At 46.4% G+C, this 18,507-nt stretch overlaps 1 protein-coding gene across 1 annotated transcript in view; it reads right to left on the reverse strand.

Annotated features, from left to right (window-relative positions):
• Positions 1-18,507, reverse strand: part of agbl4 (AGBL carboxypeptidase 4) — a 1,082,368-nt gene that overhangs the window by 472,598 nt on the left and 591,263 nt on the right. Inside the window, exon 7 of the mRNA XM_041207821.1 lies at positions 6,658-6,697. Within this exon, the coding sequence (XP_041063755.1) occupies positions 6,658-6,697 (40 nt within the window). The remainder of the gene's footprint in view (positions 1-6,657; positions 6,698-18,507) is intronic.

Below are 18,507 nucleotides of genomic sequence, written 5' to 3' on the forward strand. Positions count from 1 at the left end.
GGCCCATTAACCATGCCAATTGCAGAAAGCAACTTAGAGGCTTTCATGGATAAGACCATAAGATATAGGAGCAGAATTAGGCCATTCGGCCCATCGAGTCTGCTCTGCCATTCAATGAGATCATGGCTGATCTGATAATCCTCAACTCTACTTCCCTGCCTTTTCCCCATAACTCTTGATTCCCTTACTGATTAAACATTTGTCTATCTCAGCTTTGAATATACTTAATGACCCAGCCTCTACAGCCCTTTGCGGTAAAGAATTTCACAAATTCACTACCCTCTGAGAGAAGAAATTCCTCATCATCTCTGTCTTAAATGGGTGACCCATTACTCTGAGATTATGCCTTCTGGTCTGAGATACTCCTGCAAGGGGAAACAACCTCTCAGCATCTACCCTGTCAAACCCCCTAAGAATCTTATATGTTTCAATAATATCACCTCTCATTCTTCTAAACTCCAATGAGGCCCAACCTACTCAACCTCTCCTCATAAGAAAATCCCTCCATACCGGGGATCAACCTAGTGAACCTTCTCTGGACTGCCTCCAATGACAGTATATCTTTCCTTAGATAAGGGGACCAAAACTGTTCACAGTGTTCTAAGTGTGGTCTAACTTCTGCCTCATATAGTTTTAGCAAGACTTCCCAATTTTTATACTTCATTCCATTTGAAATAAAGGACAACATTCCATTTGCCTTCCAATTACCTGCTTAACTTGTATGCTAGCTTTTTGTGATTCATACACGAAGACTCACAAATCCTTCTGCAGTCTTTCTCTGAGTAAAATATATTCAGCCCATCTATTCTTCCTGTCAAAATGCATAACCTCACATTTTCCCACATTATATTCCATCTGCCAAGTTTTTGCCCACTCACTTAACCTGTCTATGTCCTTTTGTAGACTCTTTGTGTCATCCTCACCACTTGCCTTCCTATTTCTTTTGGTGTCATCCACAAACTTGGTGATAGTACATTCACTTCTCTCATCCAAGTCATTAAGATATATTGTAAATAATTGTGGCCCCTTCATTGATCCCTGTGGCACTCCACTAGTTACAGGTTGCCATCCTGAAAATTCCCCCCTTATCCCAACTCTCTGTCTTCTATTAGTCAGCCAATCCTCCATCCATGCTAATATACTACCCTCAATACCATGGGCTCTTATCTTACTAAGTAGCCTTAGGTGTGATACCTTATAGAATGCCTTTGGAAATCCAAATATATTACATCTACTGGTTCCCTTTATCTATCCTGTTTGTTACTTCCTTAAGGAATTCTAATAAATTTGACAGGCATAATTTCCCCTTCATGAAGCCATGCTGGGTCTGCTTGATTATCTTCTGCATTATTAAATGCTCTGCTATCACATCCTTTAGACTCTAACATCTTAGAGATATCCAGCAGCTGTGCTCCCTTTACGGTTAGCTTCATCTTCCATTTTCACATCCCTCTATGTTAATGCTCAAATTGATCAACTTCATTGTGAACCCAATGACTCCTGCAGTCTCACGTTAATGCACCCCAAATGTCAAAGGCTCCAACTGCGTCTTCTCAATAAACTCTTCCTGAGTTCCATCAGCTCAGACTCCATTTCCATGTTGTTACTCTAAGCAGTGTGATGGTGTCCCCTGTTTGGGTCCCTGAATCCAGCCATGGGCTCCTCCCAAACAGCCTCAGACCCCTTCCCTTGCAAATTCTTTTTCAGCTTCGATTTTAAACTGAGTCGTAATTTCAGGGTTTCAAGATGGTGCTGCTGCATTTTAACCTTGAGACCAGCTTCCACCCTCCTCCTGTCAGAGTTCGGGTCCTCCTGATCTTCCTGGAGCCTCACGATGTGCAGGCAGAACTCCCTCCAGTGATTCTTCAGCCTCCCCTAATAACCCTGGATCCCATTGTCATTGTTGTAGACACTCCTATACTACCCCCTGAAACCATCACTGTTGATGTCCCTTGCCCCATATGGGCCTCACCCCTCCCCATCTTGAGGCTGTGTGCACGGTCACATAGAGATGATTGTGCCCCAGAAGAATTTTGAGTACCCCCCACATTTATTACATTTTCCCCATTTACAGGCTGCAAATGCCTCCCTTGACCATGACCTTCCCATCTGCCATCTGGTATCGTGCCAGATAAACCCATCACCACCGACTGTGTGACTATGACCACACCCTGCACACCAAGCTGTGCCTGATCCCTATTGATCGTTGAGGCCTTGCCCCTCCCTGTAGTGGGAACATAATGTGTGTGCCATGCATAGCCCTCTGTAGCATGGTCAACAGAGCCCCAGGCCTGCCTTTAATCTTTCACCCTCATTACGAGGTCCACAGAGCCCCAGGACTGCCTTTAATCTTTCACCCTCACTACGAGGTCCAAAGAGCCCTGGGACTGCCTTAAATATCTCACCCTGACTACGAGGTCCACAGAGCCCCAGGACTGCCTTAAATATCTCACCCTGACTACGAGGTCCACAGAGCCCCAGAACTGCCTTTAATCTTTCACCCTCACTATGAAATACACAGAGCCCCAGGACTGCCTTTAATCTTTCACCCTCACTACGAGGTCCAAAGAGCCCCGGGCCTGCCTTTAGTCTTTCACCCTCACTCGAGGTCCACAGAGCCCCAGGACTGCCTTTAATCTTTCACCCTCACTATGAGGTCCAACGAGCCCCAGGACTGCCTTTAATCCCTCACCCCAACCTGTTGGTCTCTATCCAGGGATTATGACGGTCTTTCACACAGCTCTCTGGCTCCTCAATGAATGACCACAAGACTGTTTGCCTTCCGCTCCACAGCTCCATGAGTCTCTGTGCAACCCGTCCCTCTTGTGCCACAATAACTCCCACCCCCACCCCCACTACTGACTCTAGCATCTGTGTGCATCCTGTTCCCTTCATGAAAATCAAATCCCATCCACCCCATGACTGCATTCGACTATTCCATGTTGGGCTCCAGCTTCCCCAACCCCAATCTTCCCTCTGCTGCCATCATTCCCCCAACCCCACCAAGCCCCCTTCACCCTCATGTTGCTGTCATCTCCCCCGCAACCCCACCAAGCCCCCTTCACCCTCATGTCGCTGTCATCTACTGCCACCCACAATTCTACCAAGCCCCCTTCACCCTCATACCTCTGTCAACTCCTCCCCACCTCGGTCGCCATGCTGGTCACTGTTTTAGAGTGCAGCCCTGCCTGAGACTTGCAGCACACAATGCTGTCCTGCCACAGGTAGCGCAGCAACCACGGTGAGCAACCCTGCACAATACCCGAGGCAACCAAAATGAGCAGCCCTGCTCAATATCAGAGGCAGGCACAATGAGCAGCCCAGCTCAACATTCGATGCAACTACGTTGAGCAGACCAGCTCAACACCCAAGGCAACCGTGGTGAGCAGCCCAGCACTACACCTGAGGCAACCAGCATGAGCAACCCTACCATGCACTCACATCAATGTGGGCTAACACCCGCATCACTGAGGAACTGGAACAGCGTTGTTGCAGGTAGGCTTTCAATGTTGCACTGACCTTGAAGTTATAAGTAAAGTGAGGGTGGACAGCTGCATGCTGTTTATATCTGGTCGCAATTTAAACTAGTCTAATTTCTCACTGGTCTGGCACATGGGGGAACATGATTCCGGCGAGCTGCATTTTTAATGAGTATTCATGACATGCTAACGCATGTAAATGGCATTCCCAATATAGATCCATGGGAAAGCCGACCCGCCATCATTCAGCCATAAAAGTGATGAGGAGAAAATTCTGATTCATTCTTCCGCTGGAGGGAATCCAACTTTTGGCCTCCTAATTTTCCAATCCCAACTGGCATGAAACCCACCACTGGTTGGACCAGAAAATTCTGACCATAGCCACTGCCACCATGAGTAGGTAAAGACCTCTGTTCCATGCCTATAAAGGTAGTGAGTGAAGTGACTTTGCTAACAGCTACTTGGCTGGATTTTTGCCAGACCAAAAATAAAGGGTGGCTTTGTCCCAGATTTGCACAAAGTGCGGTAGCAGGTGGGAAAAAAGTTGTTTCATCCGATAGCCGCAATGGCGGGATTTCACGCCATATTGTCCCATCCTCACCTCATTAATTATACAGCCACAGGAAACACGCCATCTCGCTGGCGAGCAGCCTCCGATTTGCTCACTATGCCATTACCTTGCCGCTTCCTCACACAGGGCGCCATATTTAAACTGCAGCTGTGCGCACACTTGTCAATGCTTGCAGCCCAGGAGGGCGCCGGTGAAGACATGGCCGCAAAAGCAAAAAAGAGTGCAGTCCCCCAATTCTGTGATGCATCCCTGGGATGCCTTCTGGACACCGTGGAGGCCCGCTGCAATATCCTCTACCCCTGCTCTGGCTGCAGGATGCCCATCAGTCTCACTACTCCAGCTTGGAAGGCGGTGGCAGAGGTGGTCAGTGCCAATGCTGCACACAAGTGGTTGGCCATTCAGTGCAGAAAATGGATGAATGATCTCATCCATGCCGCCAGGGTAAGGTAACCATCTTATTGCTCTCAACTCACACACTCACAAGGCCATTGCACATTCACTGGCATCTCACTCACTGCCAGCTCAAGGGACAGCACCACTCACTCTCTCACACACACTCTCACATATCCATCTGGCCTCATCTCCTCTACAGACTTCCTCCTCAGCCCTCACCATCTTGAGGTCACTTGCACAGATCAACATGTGCCCCAACACACACACTGAATTACCCCTCTCCCCCAGTACAGCCCTTGTGCTGCAGCCTCATCCCTTGCCCGAGGTCACTCCTCCCCTTTCCCCAAGCAAGCCCTAGCCCTGCAGCAGTTGAAAAGCCACCCCCTGCCTTAGGCTGGTCTGGTAGGTAGAGACCTGCCTGTGAGCCCCTAAAATTGATCTGGTGCTGCCTGCAAAGCCTGGTGCTGATGACCGCAAGTGCTGCCAAGCAAAGTGCAGCTCACCAGGGTGAACCAGTGTGGGGGGATGATTCGGGTGAGCAAGCCTTATAATAAGATGCTAAAGTATTGAAATGATGTTCCCGACATGCGGGGCAGCAGGAAACACAGTCTGCCATTGACAGGTGGAGCGGACGATCACAAACTGGTTTCACGGCCGATTTTTGGCCTTCTCGCCATATTGTGCCCCCACCCGTAGCCATGACACCTGACATCAACAGGGCTGTAAAATCCCGGCCAAAGTTTAAAACAGTTAAGCATGCTCACAACAACAATTTACGGTTATATAGCACCTTTAATGCAAAAAAGGACCAAAGTATTCTACAGATAAAAACAAAGTAATTGCTGCAAGGACCTGTAAAACTCTTGAAAAATAACTTAACCCTTTTTTTGTTTGACTCCAACAAGTTTCCCACCTATGGGAAAACTTCCCTGTTGGATAAGTGAGTGAAATTATTCCCTACCTGTACAAGATGTACAAGGAGAAAAGCTTTAACTAGTTATACTGATGGTAATTAGTTTTTTTTTAGTTTATGTTACCCTTTAGCTGTTAAATTTTCCCCCTACTGTAAACATTTTTGGATTGACATTTTACCCCAATTATACTATATGGGGGCACAACAATATAAAAGTTCAATCTGAACAAAAAAACATTTTTGGATTCAGAGCACAACGCAATACTATATAGCCTCGCTGTGCAAAATAACTTCCTCCGTAAAAAATGTGCTTTATGATATTCACTGAAAATCTTGTCCTGTTGTACAGTTTAAAATTCCTGGAAAAGTAACTCATTAATATATAAAATAAAGCAGGAAGAATATTTGCTAACTTGCCGTTAGACGTTCACTAGCCTTATCAGTTCCATCAATTCCTGCACAGTGAATAATCTGTATATAATCAGTGGTTTATTTTTAAGGATTTCACAGTAAGCTAGGAGCAAGAATTGTGGGCAGGAAGCTATAAACTTGCTGAAGGACCAGCAAATTGATTGTGAACATGCTGAGAGAATTTAGTGTCCCACAGTAAATGAGCTGGGCCTTATTTTAAAAATTAGGCTGGCAAACTGAATCCTAAATATTCAATGTGGGCATTCTACAAAATAACTCAAATTCAGCCAAATTATGTCACTTCAGTTTTACATTCATCTCCAGTGTTTACATGTAATCTGGGCTATATACAAGAACATTGATTTAACAAATGTAAAAGCAATTCACTGAATAGAAAATAGCAGCTAAAATTATTTAAATAGAGAAATTAGTATACCAAGTGTAGAGAAAATATTTTTAGATTTTCAATTTCAATTCATTCAGCAAGTATATTGACTTATCTGGTATTTGCTTAACTGAAAGTTATCATATGATTGGGAATGCCATTATTGTCATATTAATAAAGCACAGAGTTAAACATGGTGTTTATAACACATTGCTCATGGTGCTTCTACAGTGTGCAGTCTTCATAAAAAAAAACTCCTTCCCCGCCAGAGCATAACCTTCAGACAGAATAAAATCAGCTGGACAATGCTGAGACTAAAGGCCTAGATAGGCAGCTCTAAAGACATATTACTGCTCAGGGCTAAGCCACTTCTAATATAAATGTCACTTGCTGCTATGTAAAATTTGTTGGGGGAACAGTTTGTTTCATTTATTGTCAGAGAAAATCCCACATTTAGACAGCTTTTTTTATAAAGCAGAAGATATGAACCAGCATTTCTACTCACCAGGGTTTGTTATTGTCAAGAGGTCAAGGCGCCGTTGTTGCTAAAAGACAAACAAACACTTTGTTAGAACATATTTACCACACAGTGTGTGGTTTTGCTGGTCTCGAATCTTTAAAGCACTGTCTACATTTCAATATATTGCCCATGTTTTATAAAGTAAAATGTAGGCTGGTTGACAGACACAAAGAGCGATATTTAATGCAGTCCGGAGGGCCGGCAAGAGCCCCACATCACCTCTTTTGTGGAAGGATCCCTAGTATTAAGTGCCCCCCAGGCCAGCGGCAGGCCATCTTTGGGATCAAGGTCCCAGCAGGGGGACAGGAAATCATGGTGCCTAGAGCTGCTGGCCAATGGAAGACTCACAGCTGTCTATTGTAGGCAGTGCCAGTGGGAGTGGTGGCAGCTGACAGCAATGCACCCAGCAAAGGCCGAGGATCACTGAGGGACCCAGACCACAGGTAATTGAAGGTGGGATGGGGTCAGGGAGTGGAGGTGGGGAGGAGGGAGGTCAGCAGTTAGGGCAGAGGATTGGCTCTCAGCTGCCTCCCCCACTTCCCGATGCATGATCCCTCAATCAGGCAATGTGTGCCTTTGAATGAGGAGTCCCTCCTGGGAGCCTGCAAGCAATCTTGACAGCATTTGCTTTTCAGGAACCCATATGGCGAGTCCTCACCTGCTGCTGGCTGAATACCAGTGGCGGTGGGATGAGACCCTTAAATGGTACCCTCCTGCTTGATTAAATGCCACCGCCCCCCACCGCCACCCCCCCCCCCACCCCCGCCTCAAAATTGCCTCGAGGGAGGGCATTAAATTCCACCCAAGGTCACTGTGGTTTTACAAAAAACCCTGCTCAACCGAAGATCACACATGTTGGAATTAACCACTTAAAAGGAGGCCCAATACACTGGAGTAAAAAATGTGAGCTATTTAATGCAGCTCATGGTGACAGGAAACATGCTGGCTGGGTCCACTTAATTGTGGGAAAAGCCCCATATCAGTCTCCAGGCAGCAGCAAAACCTCCCCAATTAAGTGGGAGGGCAGAAGGGGCTGACACAAGGTTCTCAGCTGCCAGTGGCGGGGTGTCAATTAGGTTCATTAACAAGCCAATTGACCCCCTTTATCTCTGGGTCCACCGCAATTTAGTGGTGGCTCTAGGATTAAATGCAGGCTGCACAGCTTTTCCACATCCTCAGCAGGTTGCCCAGCAAACCCTGCCGGGCACCCGATGCCTAATCAAGAGGCCCAGCATCAGGCAGGGGTGTGATCATTGAAGGACACCTCCCTCCTCTTGCTTCTAACCCCCACTGCCTCCCTCTTGCAAACCTACCCCGCGATCCCCATCCCACCATCACTCACCTTTGGCCTGGGATCCCACATTGACCTTGGGCCTCTGGTGGGTGCATTGCCACCAGCAACTGCTGCTCTCACTGGTGCTGCAAGCACGAGGAGCTGCCAATCTCTGATTGCCTGGCACCTCTCGGCTGACCGGACTTCTGCCACTGGGGGCCTCAATCTGGGGAAAGCCTGACAGTGGTCACTTAAGTGCCTGAAAGGCACTTGATTCTGTCGGTTCTTCCTCAGTGGAACTGACAGGGATTCCCACTAGTTCTTCAACTGATGAGTGAGGCCCTGTCAGCCCACCAGAATCCCGGCAGGTGTTACAGCAGCCATTATAGCTAAAATGGTACACTTATCAAAAAATTATAACAGCTGTCTTAACAGGTGTAAATAACTAAACCCAGCATTTTTTCTGTTAAACTTATAAGGGTTCCACTTTAGTGGCATTAGGGTTCTACCTTGTACAATTTGATAAATCAGGATATCCAACTCGAATTTATATATATTCAATATTTCATCAGAAAGTTTTTTGTGGATAATGGTATCTGATTACTAAGATAAACTTCAAAAAGCACTGCTATGATAGTTATGCTAAAAGAAGGGGGAGAAAATGTGACACCTGTTCAATAATGACCATGGGCTGGATTTTTCCCTTGTTGGGCAGGTGCAGCAGGTGGGCCCGGGAGTGGCCACAAAACCAACTGCCACTTGCAATCGGACCATAACCACAATTTCACGCTGGGCGGGCCAATTAAGGTCCATCCAGCGTGAATCACGGGTTGTCACTGGCCAGGAAGGGCTGAGCAGGGGCGGGGGCCTGTTTGCCGCCAGGTCCAATGGCGACCTGAGATCAATATAAAGAAGGCTCAGGCAGCCTCAGAAAGGCTGCCATGGAAGGACGTCTGGCTGCTGTTCTGAAGATCCACTTGAGTGCGGCAGCAAATGCCAGGCGGGAGGTCAAGTCAGGTGGGCACTCAGCCTCCCGCATTTCGGATGAGTGCCTCATGGTTCTACTGGAGGAGGTGGCTACCAGGAGGGATACCCTTGTCCTCAGAGATGGGATGAGGAGGCCACCGCATCACCAAGAGGGCATGGGAGGAGGTCACAGCCCGGGTGAGCAGCCATGACGTGGTAAGGTGAACATGGGTGCAGTGCTGGAAGGGCTTCAATCACCTGCTGCGCTCAGGAAGGGTGAGTACCATATTGGTATGGGTCAATGTGCAGAAGTTGCTGTCCCCCCATGACGTCAGGGGTGCTAGAGTCTGAGTGCCAACTATCAAATCACACCAGGGCTGGCCAAGAGGGTGAGCCATGGCTGCTTGGATTAAGTGCCTTGTGTCTCGATGGCCACGACTCGGATGTGCCTTGCGAGGTATTCCTCTGCTAGGGTTGGCCAGGCTGCAATGGCACTGCAGGTAGAGAATGGACTAATCAATGCTCCTCTGTCCTCTCAGGAGAAGACAAGCCATAACCAAGCCGATTTGAGCAAGATAACCTGCAGCTGGAGAGGTGGCACACTCCCCGTGCAACTGGGCGTGGAGAGGTGGGGGTGCCAGAGGAAGACAAGAGCACATTGCATTTCTGATTTTGCAACCATTCTAGTGCAGTCGCCTCATGGATGTGAGCCTTGAACCTGGAGTCCCCATTGATCGTTGGAAGACAATGGCACTGTGATGCAGATCTCCATTGTCTCAACAGGGTGCCTGGCATGCACAGTGACAGTGTGATGACTTTAACTAATGACATTTCTTTCTTCTCCCTTTTAGGTTCACCAGCAGGCGTCTCATGTGCAGACTCTGAATGGCCACCCCTGATGCTGGACGACCACCAGGCGTTACCGTCACCTGCATCAGGCCTGCTATCTGAAGCAAGCACCAGTGCAGATACCAGCACCTTGGTGGGCATTAGGTTGGCAGCTAGTATCTTGGTGCACATTGTTGAGGTCACTTCACACTCGCTTGAAGTGCAGGTGGAGGCAGAGAGTGCCCAGGGCACCGGCAGTCAGAGGTCTGCAGGGGACCAGGACAATGCTCAGTTGAAGCCTGATGATGAGCCTCTGGAGTCGTCCATTAAGTGGCAGATACTGGATGTCCAGCAAGATTTGCGGGAGGATCTGGTGGAGATCCATAATAGTCTGCATTCCATGGTCTTCGTGATGAAGGAATCCATGTGGAGCGTGAGCACCACATTGACCATCATGACCGAGCGCACTGCCTCCTCCACTGGGAGAGTGGTGACTCTCATGGAGAAGCAGTTCCAGGGACAGAATGAGGGGTTCATGGGATTGCGCTTGGACCTGAAAACCCTCACACAGGCACTGACCTCAGCCGGTCAATGTCAGTGTGGGAGATAGATGAGGCACCCAGTAACCAGCTAGGTGCCCATCCATAAATAGTGTGCAGGGAAGCCCACAGCGACCTCACATTGGACGCGAGCTGCCTGTTGTCGCTGTGGGCTCCCAACAGGGTGCTCAGGATGACGGCAGCAGCTCCTCTACCTCCCCACCAAAGACCATGGTATCAGATGAAGCTGTGGGAGATGCCAGCCTTGGCACTGGCCGCTCCCTCCCAGGCGAGGCCAGCACAGGCTTCACTGGCCAGAGGACAATCACCAATTTCATCAAGGTCAACAAGACAGCAGAGTCAGCAGGCTGTCTCCAATGCTGGTGCCAGCGAGAGGGGAAGCTCCGAGACGTAGCACCTGCAAGCATAATTTAAAGGCATCATGAGCACAAGAGGGAAAGGTCATGGGTGATTTTATGTTCATTTATGTTTAATTAATGTATCCTGGTCTGGGAATTAAGACCACAGTTTATGTGAATAGTCTGTAATTGTCAAAATGATATAAATTTTGTTTTAGTCGTCATGGCCTGAGTATGCTTCACCTTTTTATTTTATTGATGCAGGGTATGCCAGTATGTAATTTGGACTTTATTGTACAGGTACTGAGTGTTCTTTGCGTTCAAATGGAAGAGTCCTTTCAGACATTCGGGATGGAGGAGGCAGCCCTGGCATGCCTTTGAAGCTGATCTTTGGAAGTCTAGCTGAAGGAGCATTGGATCAAGGCGTCCCTGGTGTCCCCGCCTCCCTGGAGGCTACTGAGATCTGGCTCCATGCCCTCAGCATTCTCATCTTCGGACTCACCACTGGAGTCATCATCTGTGGCCTGTGCAGCTGCATCAAAACTCCCTTCCTCCAGTGGGACCCCCTTGCCAGTCCCAGATTGTGGAGAACACAGCATACAACCACGTTCAGTGACACCCGCTCTTGGTGGTACTGTAGTTCTCCCCCTGAATGGTCCAGGCATTGGAAGCACATCTTGAGAAGACCTACGGTCCTCTCTACCACCGCCCATGTGGAGGCATGGCTCATATTGAAACGCTTCTTTGCCTCTGTTCTTGGGTGGCGGACAGGTGTCATGAGACACCTCTTCAATAGATAGCCCTTGTCACCCAGCAACCATCCATCCAGTCGGGCTGAGGCACTGAAGACCCTCAGCACCTGGGAGTGTCTCAGGATGTAGGCGTCATGGGAGCTGCCATGGTACCTTGCACAGACTTGCAGAATCTGCATCGTGTAGTCACACACTATCTGTACATTCATGGAGTGGAATCCCTTCCTGTTGATGAAGGCCGCTGGCTAACCAGCTGGCACCTTGATGGCAACATGTGTGCAGTCGATGACACCCTGCACACAGGGGAACCCAGTAATCACTGCAAAGCCTCTGGTTCGCTCAGCCTGGCTGGTCTCATCAGTATGGTAAAGAATAATTGTCGGTACCTGCCTGAACAGAGCATCTGTCACCAGCTTGATGCAACTGTGGACAGCTGATTGGGAGACTACACAGATCCCCTACTGAGCCCTGGAAAGAACCAGAGGCATAGAAGTTGAGGGCTGCTGTGATCTTCAGAGCCATTGACATGGGGTGTCCACCCACACAGTCGGAGCTGATCTCAGGCCCAATCATCTGGCAAATGGAGGAAATGCTCTCCCTTGAGAGGTGGAGCCTCCTTTGGCATTGCACCTCAGACATATTGAGGTAGCTGTGTCATCGCGTGTAAACGTTGGCAGCAGGATAGTGGCATCTTCTGTGGCCCCTATCACCTTGGACTTGCTGCTCGCCCTGCGCCCCTTATGCCTGCACCTCTCCTCCCACAGGTCCCTCCCCTGGAAGCTCCCCTGGTGGCCTCCTCTCCCTTCTGCCCCTTTCTTCCCCATCAAAGGAGGTGCCACCAGCAGAGACCACAATCCCCATTACCAGGGTAAAGGAAGGCTATCTGATACCTGAAAAGGCCCATATGGTCTGATTCCTCCAGGGGCCTGACAGATAATGAGTTCTGAAATGAGGCCTGGAAATGCTAAGAACAAAGCTCCGAACAGAGATGAAGCTGCTAATAAGCAACCAGCAGCAAACTATGTCCAAAACTGCTCACTACTCACACTGGCAATGCTGCTGACCCTTTTTATCCTGCCTTGGATGAGGTTTGTGAAAATGTTGGCTGGCCGCCTACCCATTTTCCCCATGCGATGAGCAGAAAATCGCACAGGCAATGAAAAATCACAGACAATTGGATTGTAAAGGGCCTTAAGTGGCCTGTTAATTAATGGCGGAAGCTGCTCCAGGACCCAGGCTTGTCCGCCGACATCACCGCACACTATTTTACTCCCGTTCAGGTCAGGCACATGGCCGCCCGCAGGACACAAATTCAGCTCCTTTAATGGTTGCCAAGTCAGCAGAGAAAATTCCAATTTAGCTATAAGAATGTCATCGTTTGCTGCTCAAAAATGTTTTGAAGTGTAGCACAGATACAGATGTTAATTTTGTTGTTCATAACAGTTTCTGTATAATGATCTTTGGATATTGGTTTGTGGCAAGATAGCAGGGACAGTCTGGGACATTGAATGTAAGACGAAAAGCTCAGATAGCATGTCTCTTTTTTCAACAAAACTATCTGCTGCACAATTCAACCTATCAAAAACTGATTGATTCATATTTCATACTTGGCTTTGAAGTGAAATAAGAAAGCCTTTCTTAGCCTCATCATAGTTTACACATTTCCAGTATGAAGCAGTGTGTCAAATATATCTCGTATTTTCTCCCTTATCGAAAAAGCCAATACTTTTGCACAGTAGTTGTGATATCATGGCACACTTAAACTATTTTATTCATTTCTCCCGCCTTAAAAGTACTGAAATCAGTCTGCCATATAGGCTGAGTGGGGTATATAAGGCAATCTCATGGCCATGTTATTATTAGAACTAATATTATAATTATGAGATTTATAAGATTGTTATGTTTTGGGACTGTGTCTTAAAATTTAGGGTAAAATGAAGTGGGGTCATGTGACCTCATCTGCAGTCTGCCTGACAGTAAACCTGGTTGATTTGATTGTTCGGGATCAAAGGAAGGGTTAGATTGTTTTTACTGGGGAGAAGATGCAAGGTATTTACACTTGGAGACAATGGCAGCAGTTTGCGTGTTAACAGCTGAGACTATGAGTCTCCGCAGTCTGAGAAAATTACCAAGAATGGTGGGTTGTAAACAATTGTGCTTTAAAGTGTCCTTTAATTCCAAGATGAAAATAGAGTTGGAGTCTCAAGGATAGCCGATTAGCATTTCTACCTAGATACAAGGCCCATGTGGTTCACAATGTTGTAGGGAAGGACGCAGAGGAAACCATTGTATATATCAGGTTATAAGCTTTCTTAGAATATCACTGAATATCACAGACAGTGTTTTTTGTCTGCCTGAATCCAGGTGGGAGATAGAAACCAAAAAAAGTCAGTGATTCACCGTATAGGAATGTGGGTGGGAGCTGGTGCCCGATTGGAAAAGATCAAATTCGTGGGGAATTAAAATGAGGCTGGAATAGCCACCCAACTTGGGCTAGAGGGAGAGTCTCCAGGAAAATAAATCATCATTGTGAAAGACAGTTCTAAGATTGCGAGTTATCAGGCTAAGAAAACAAGAGCAGGAAATAACTCTTGGAAGCTAAGAATCACTTTGGCTTGATTCTGGGAAAATAGAATGTCTACATAAAGGACAGTGTAACATATGCCTATGAAGTGTTTTTTTCAGTTGGGCTAAGAATAAGAAGGGGGGCATTCTGTTCTATGATTTTATGTATACGTTGCCTAATAGATAGTGTTTAGTTAATCGTATTTTTAGTCATTTGTTACAGTCAACATCTTATAATGTGAAATCTTGGCATGTCATTTTTTCAGCTTTTAACTGGAAGCTTGAAATTCTTTTTAAAAGTTATTGGTCTCTATAGGGATTGTGACACTATAGATAGTTATTAATATAAGATAAACCGGATCTATGCTTATTGATTCCAGGCATACAAGCCCCTATAGCTAAGAAAAGCCTGCTTTCCATTTGCGGATTAATTAACCATTCTTATATCATCTAAACTCATCTTGATTTCTTATAAAATATCCATATAAATCTCATTAATGTTCTTGAGCTATTTTTACAATTGAAAAGACACGTTTGTCATTATAACACTGTAAAATACTTGATTGGTAGTACAATTCAGCTCGGTCTTTGTTCCAAATAATAGTGTCTGGATGAAAATATTACCCATATCACCTTTCCACAAGCAGGATACACTCCTAGATATTATCTAATTTGATTCTTAGGCATCCTACGGGGCAAAATGTTAATTGGTAACACTAGAAGTAGTCTATTTTCCAAAGATCCACTGTTCAAACAGTTATAAGCTATGGATTCTTTGATGCAGTGTCAAACTGTGAAGCAAACACAATTTATCCAGTATGCTTGATGTATGAAAAAAAGCTATAGAAATATTTCAAGTCATAAAGCTATTACAGCACAGAAGGAGACCATTCGGTTCACTGAGTCCATGCTGGCTCTCATTTCTGCATTCTATCCCCAAAGTCCTGCAAGTTTATTTTGCTCAAGAACTCATCCAATTCCCTTTTGAGATCATTGTCTCTGTTTCCACCACCCTCATAGACAGTGAGTTCCAGGTTATTATCACTCGTTGCATAAAACTGTTCTCCCTCACATCCCCTGTGTATCTCTTGCCCAAAACCTTAAATCTGTGTCCCCTTGTTAGTGTACCATTAACTAATAGGAACAGCCTTTCTTTGTTTACCTTGTCTAAACTTGTCATAATCTTGTACACCTCTGTCAGATCTCCCCTCAAACTCCATTTCTTCAGGGGAACAACTCCAACTTATCCAACCTAAATTTGTATGCTTGACGCACAACTTGTCAATGAGATTTCTTTACTAAGGACACAAAGCACTTCAAGTCACATTATGTATGCTTGACTGAGAGCCTAGACATCTATTAGAATAACAGAACACCTGCTCCCTAGAGAAAATATTGTTTGATTGACAGCTCAGGTTCAACTGGCCCAACTCCTGCTCACACCCAGCCCCCAGCAATGAAGCCTTGGCAGACACTTTCTACCAAAATGGGTGGGCCAAGCTAGGAATTTTTCCAGCTTCCCCTAGCCACCTCGAGGATGAAAAGCCATGCCTTTATCTCTGTTCGTCGTGTTCACCTGTTCCTTCTTCCCTCCAACAAAGAAATCACAAAACGGCCATTTTCAGCTAAGAATACAGGTGTCCCAGCCAGGAAAACCCGAAAACAAATTTAGCACACATTTCTTTCATAGTTATTGAGAGTTTTGGGTATTATAGGCTTCCACACTGAATCTCCTTTCTGTGGTTGCAAAACCCTTCCCACTGCTCAAAACTGCAGCTTCTTTCATTCTGGACATTTCACCCATCATTTTTAAAGTGCTACTGTGGGCCTTCTGAATCAGCTGCCCTGCTTGATTTTCCAGCTCCTCAGGAGAATCTGCTTGTAGTACATTTCATGCTGACAACTCTGTTCATGTAAATAAAACCAATCACAAAAATGGCTTAGGCCCTATGACAATTCCTTTGGGCAGCTGCAGCACTCATCCCACCAGCAGCACTCATCCCACCAACAAAGATTGAAATGTCACCACCCCATGACCTCCACCCATATCTATGTTTTTTTTTTACTTATTTACTCTCTCAATGAGTTCAAAAATGTTGTACAGGTCAAATATAAGTTTGCATTTCTCTGGTTTAAACAATGTTGCAGCCAAATCTGCATCTGTTTAAGAAGTTTTTTTCTCACTTTATGTTCAAACTAATTTGCACATCACCAAATGCATAATCTGTGATGAACCAACGTAATTTAAAACACGATTTTAAGAATGCTTTAAAAAATATACTTTGACATAATTTATCAACTTAACTTGGTGCTTTTTAATTAATACCACTGAAAATGGATCTTTCATAAAAGTTAAGTATTTTTAATCCGTATCAATCAACCATCTATGGATAAATTAATTTTAAATTATGAACAAAGACATTCAATAAATATACAGAACCATCAGCTAGTTTTCTGAGGTACAATAGAGAGTTTCTTAATAGTAAAAAATACATTCAAAAGCTTTTAAAATGCGCCTATTGGTATCCTTGTGCCCAAAAGAACCAGCTTAATTTTTCAAATCTTCTTATAGGCCTATAGATGAGTGCAATTTGTGGAAACCTCCCAGTGGTGATTAATTCATCCTGGGAGCATGGCCAGTTTTGTGGGGGGAGCCGACTTCAAGCGTGATGTTTTTGAAACAAGCGCAAAAAGCTGTGAAACTCGATTTGTGTTAAATGTAATTTATTTTTAAAATCTCAATTATTTTTGCTGTTTTTTTCCAAATTTGGGCCAATTGCAACAAAAAGCCAGGCAACCAAATAGAAAATCTGTCCTTTTATCATTACCTAAATTTTAGACCAAATTAACTTCAATTATACATCAAACATTTCATCTTTCAAATTGTGAATGTCATCCTACACAATATTTTAAGGCTATTGTTAGGATCAGTTTTATTTTGATAACACTCCATAAATGATAAAACATGTTGATTGGCTCGGATCAGTGTATTTTTTTAAATTATTTCACAGGCTAGGCCAGCATTTATTGTCTGTTTCTAATTGCCCTTGAGAAGGTGGTGGTGAGCTGCCTTCTTGAATCGCTACAGGCCACGTGGTGTAGGTACACCCACAGTGTTCTTAGGAAGGGAGTTCCAGGATATTGACTCAGAGACAGTGCAGGAACAGCGATATAGTTCCAAGTAAGGATGGCGTGTGGCTTGGAGGGGAACTTGCAGGTGGTGGTGCTTCCATGCATCTGCCACCCTTGTCCTTCGAGGTGGTAGAGGTCGCAAGTTTGGAAGGTGCTGTTGAACAGCCTTGGTGAGTTGCTGCAGTGCATCTTCTGGATCAGGCTTGTCCAACGTACAGCCCATGAGCTGGATGCATCCCATGAAGCTCCTCTATGCATCCCCTGAAGCCAGTTTTCAAAATGCTGTTCAAACAAGTAAGTTTGAATAGAAGATTCTGCATGGAGCTGCTCCTCCAATCACAGGCCGGTTTTCCCCCTCATTTGCTGCTGATAGGTTCAGCCTACCAACAGCAAATGTGGGAGAGAAACAATCTGTGATTGGAGGAGCAGCCTGGTGATGAGTTCGGGGCCCAGGGACAGGGGTCCAGGGAGAGCCCAGGTGGGCCAGAGCGGGGTTCAGGCAAGGAGCAGGGTTCAGGCAAGGTCAAGCAGGGCCCAGAAAGGCTGGTGTGGAGCTCGAGCAGGGCTCAGGTGGGCCACAGCGGGGTTCAGACAACCAGAGCAGAGCACGAGGCAGCTGGAGCACGGTGTGAGGCAGCTAGAGTGGGGCATGAGGCAGCTGGGTTGGGGCCCACTGGAGTCTGAGTAAGTGAGTGACTGGAGACTTTTTGAGAGAGTAATTGTGGGGGTTGGGGTGGTGGGAGAGAGTGTGTGGTGGGGGGATAGAGTGTGTGAGGGGGAGAGAGTGTGAGGGGGAGAGAGTGTGAGGGGGAATGGGTGTGGGGGAGCATGTAAGGGTGGTAGAGAATGTGAGGGGGTAGAGATTGTGGTGGGGTAGAGGGAAGGGTAGTGTGGGGGGGCGGAAAGAGGAGAGAAAGAGAGAAAGGAGTGTGATGGGGAAAGGGAGTGACAGAGAGTGTAAAGGGAGTATGTGCCGGGGTAAGAGTGTGTCCATAAGTCTGGCTGACCCCCAGTATCAGGACTCTCATTCTCCCTCACCCCCACACACCAACATGCATTCTCATCCACTCTCACAGTGGGTGTGGGTGAGTGAATGACCATTCTGAAACTGGGAGTGGAATCATGCCAGATTTGCACTAAGTGCTGTAGTGGGCGGGAAAAAGGAAATTTTTCCCATTGGCCACAATGGCAACTTTTCACACCGTATCGTCCCATTTCCGCCTAATTAATTATGCACCCCCGGCAAACACCTGGGTCACTGGCAGACTGGCCTCTGATTCACCTATCCCGCTATCATCTCAAGCGTTCAGTAAACTGGGCGCCATATTTAAAGGCCACCCCTGCACAGATCTAGCACTCTTCAAGGGATAGAAAGCTGCTGGGAACTGATGGCTGCCAAATGGGGGAAACATGATTTCCCC

The sequence above is a fragment of the Carcharodon carcharias genome, chromosome 16 (genome assembly GCF_017639515.1).
Source record: "Carcharodon carcharias isolate sCarCar2 chromosome 16, sCarCar2.pri, whole genome shotgun sequence".
In the NCBI taxonomy this organism is placed as follows: domain Eukaryota; kingdom Metazoa; phylum Chordata; class Chondrichthyes; order Lamniformes; family Lamnidae; genus Carcharodon; species Carcharodon carcharias.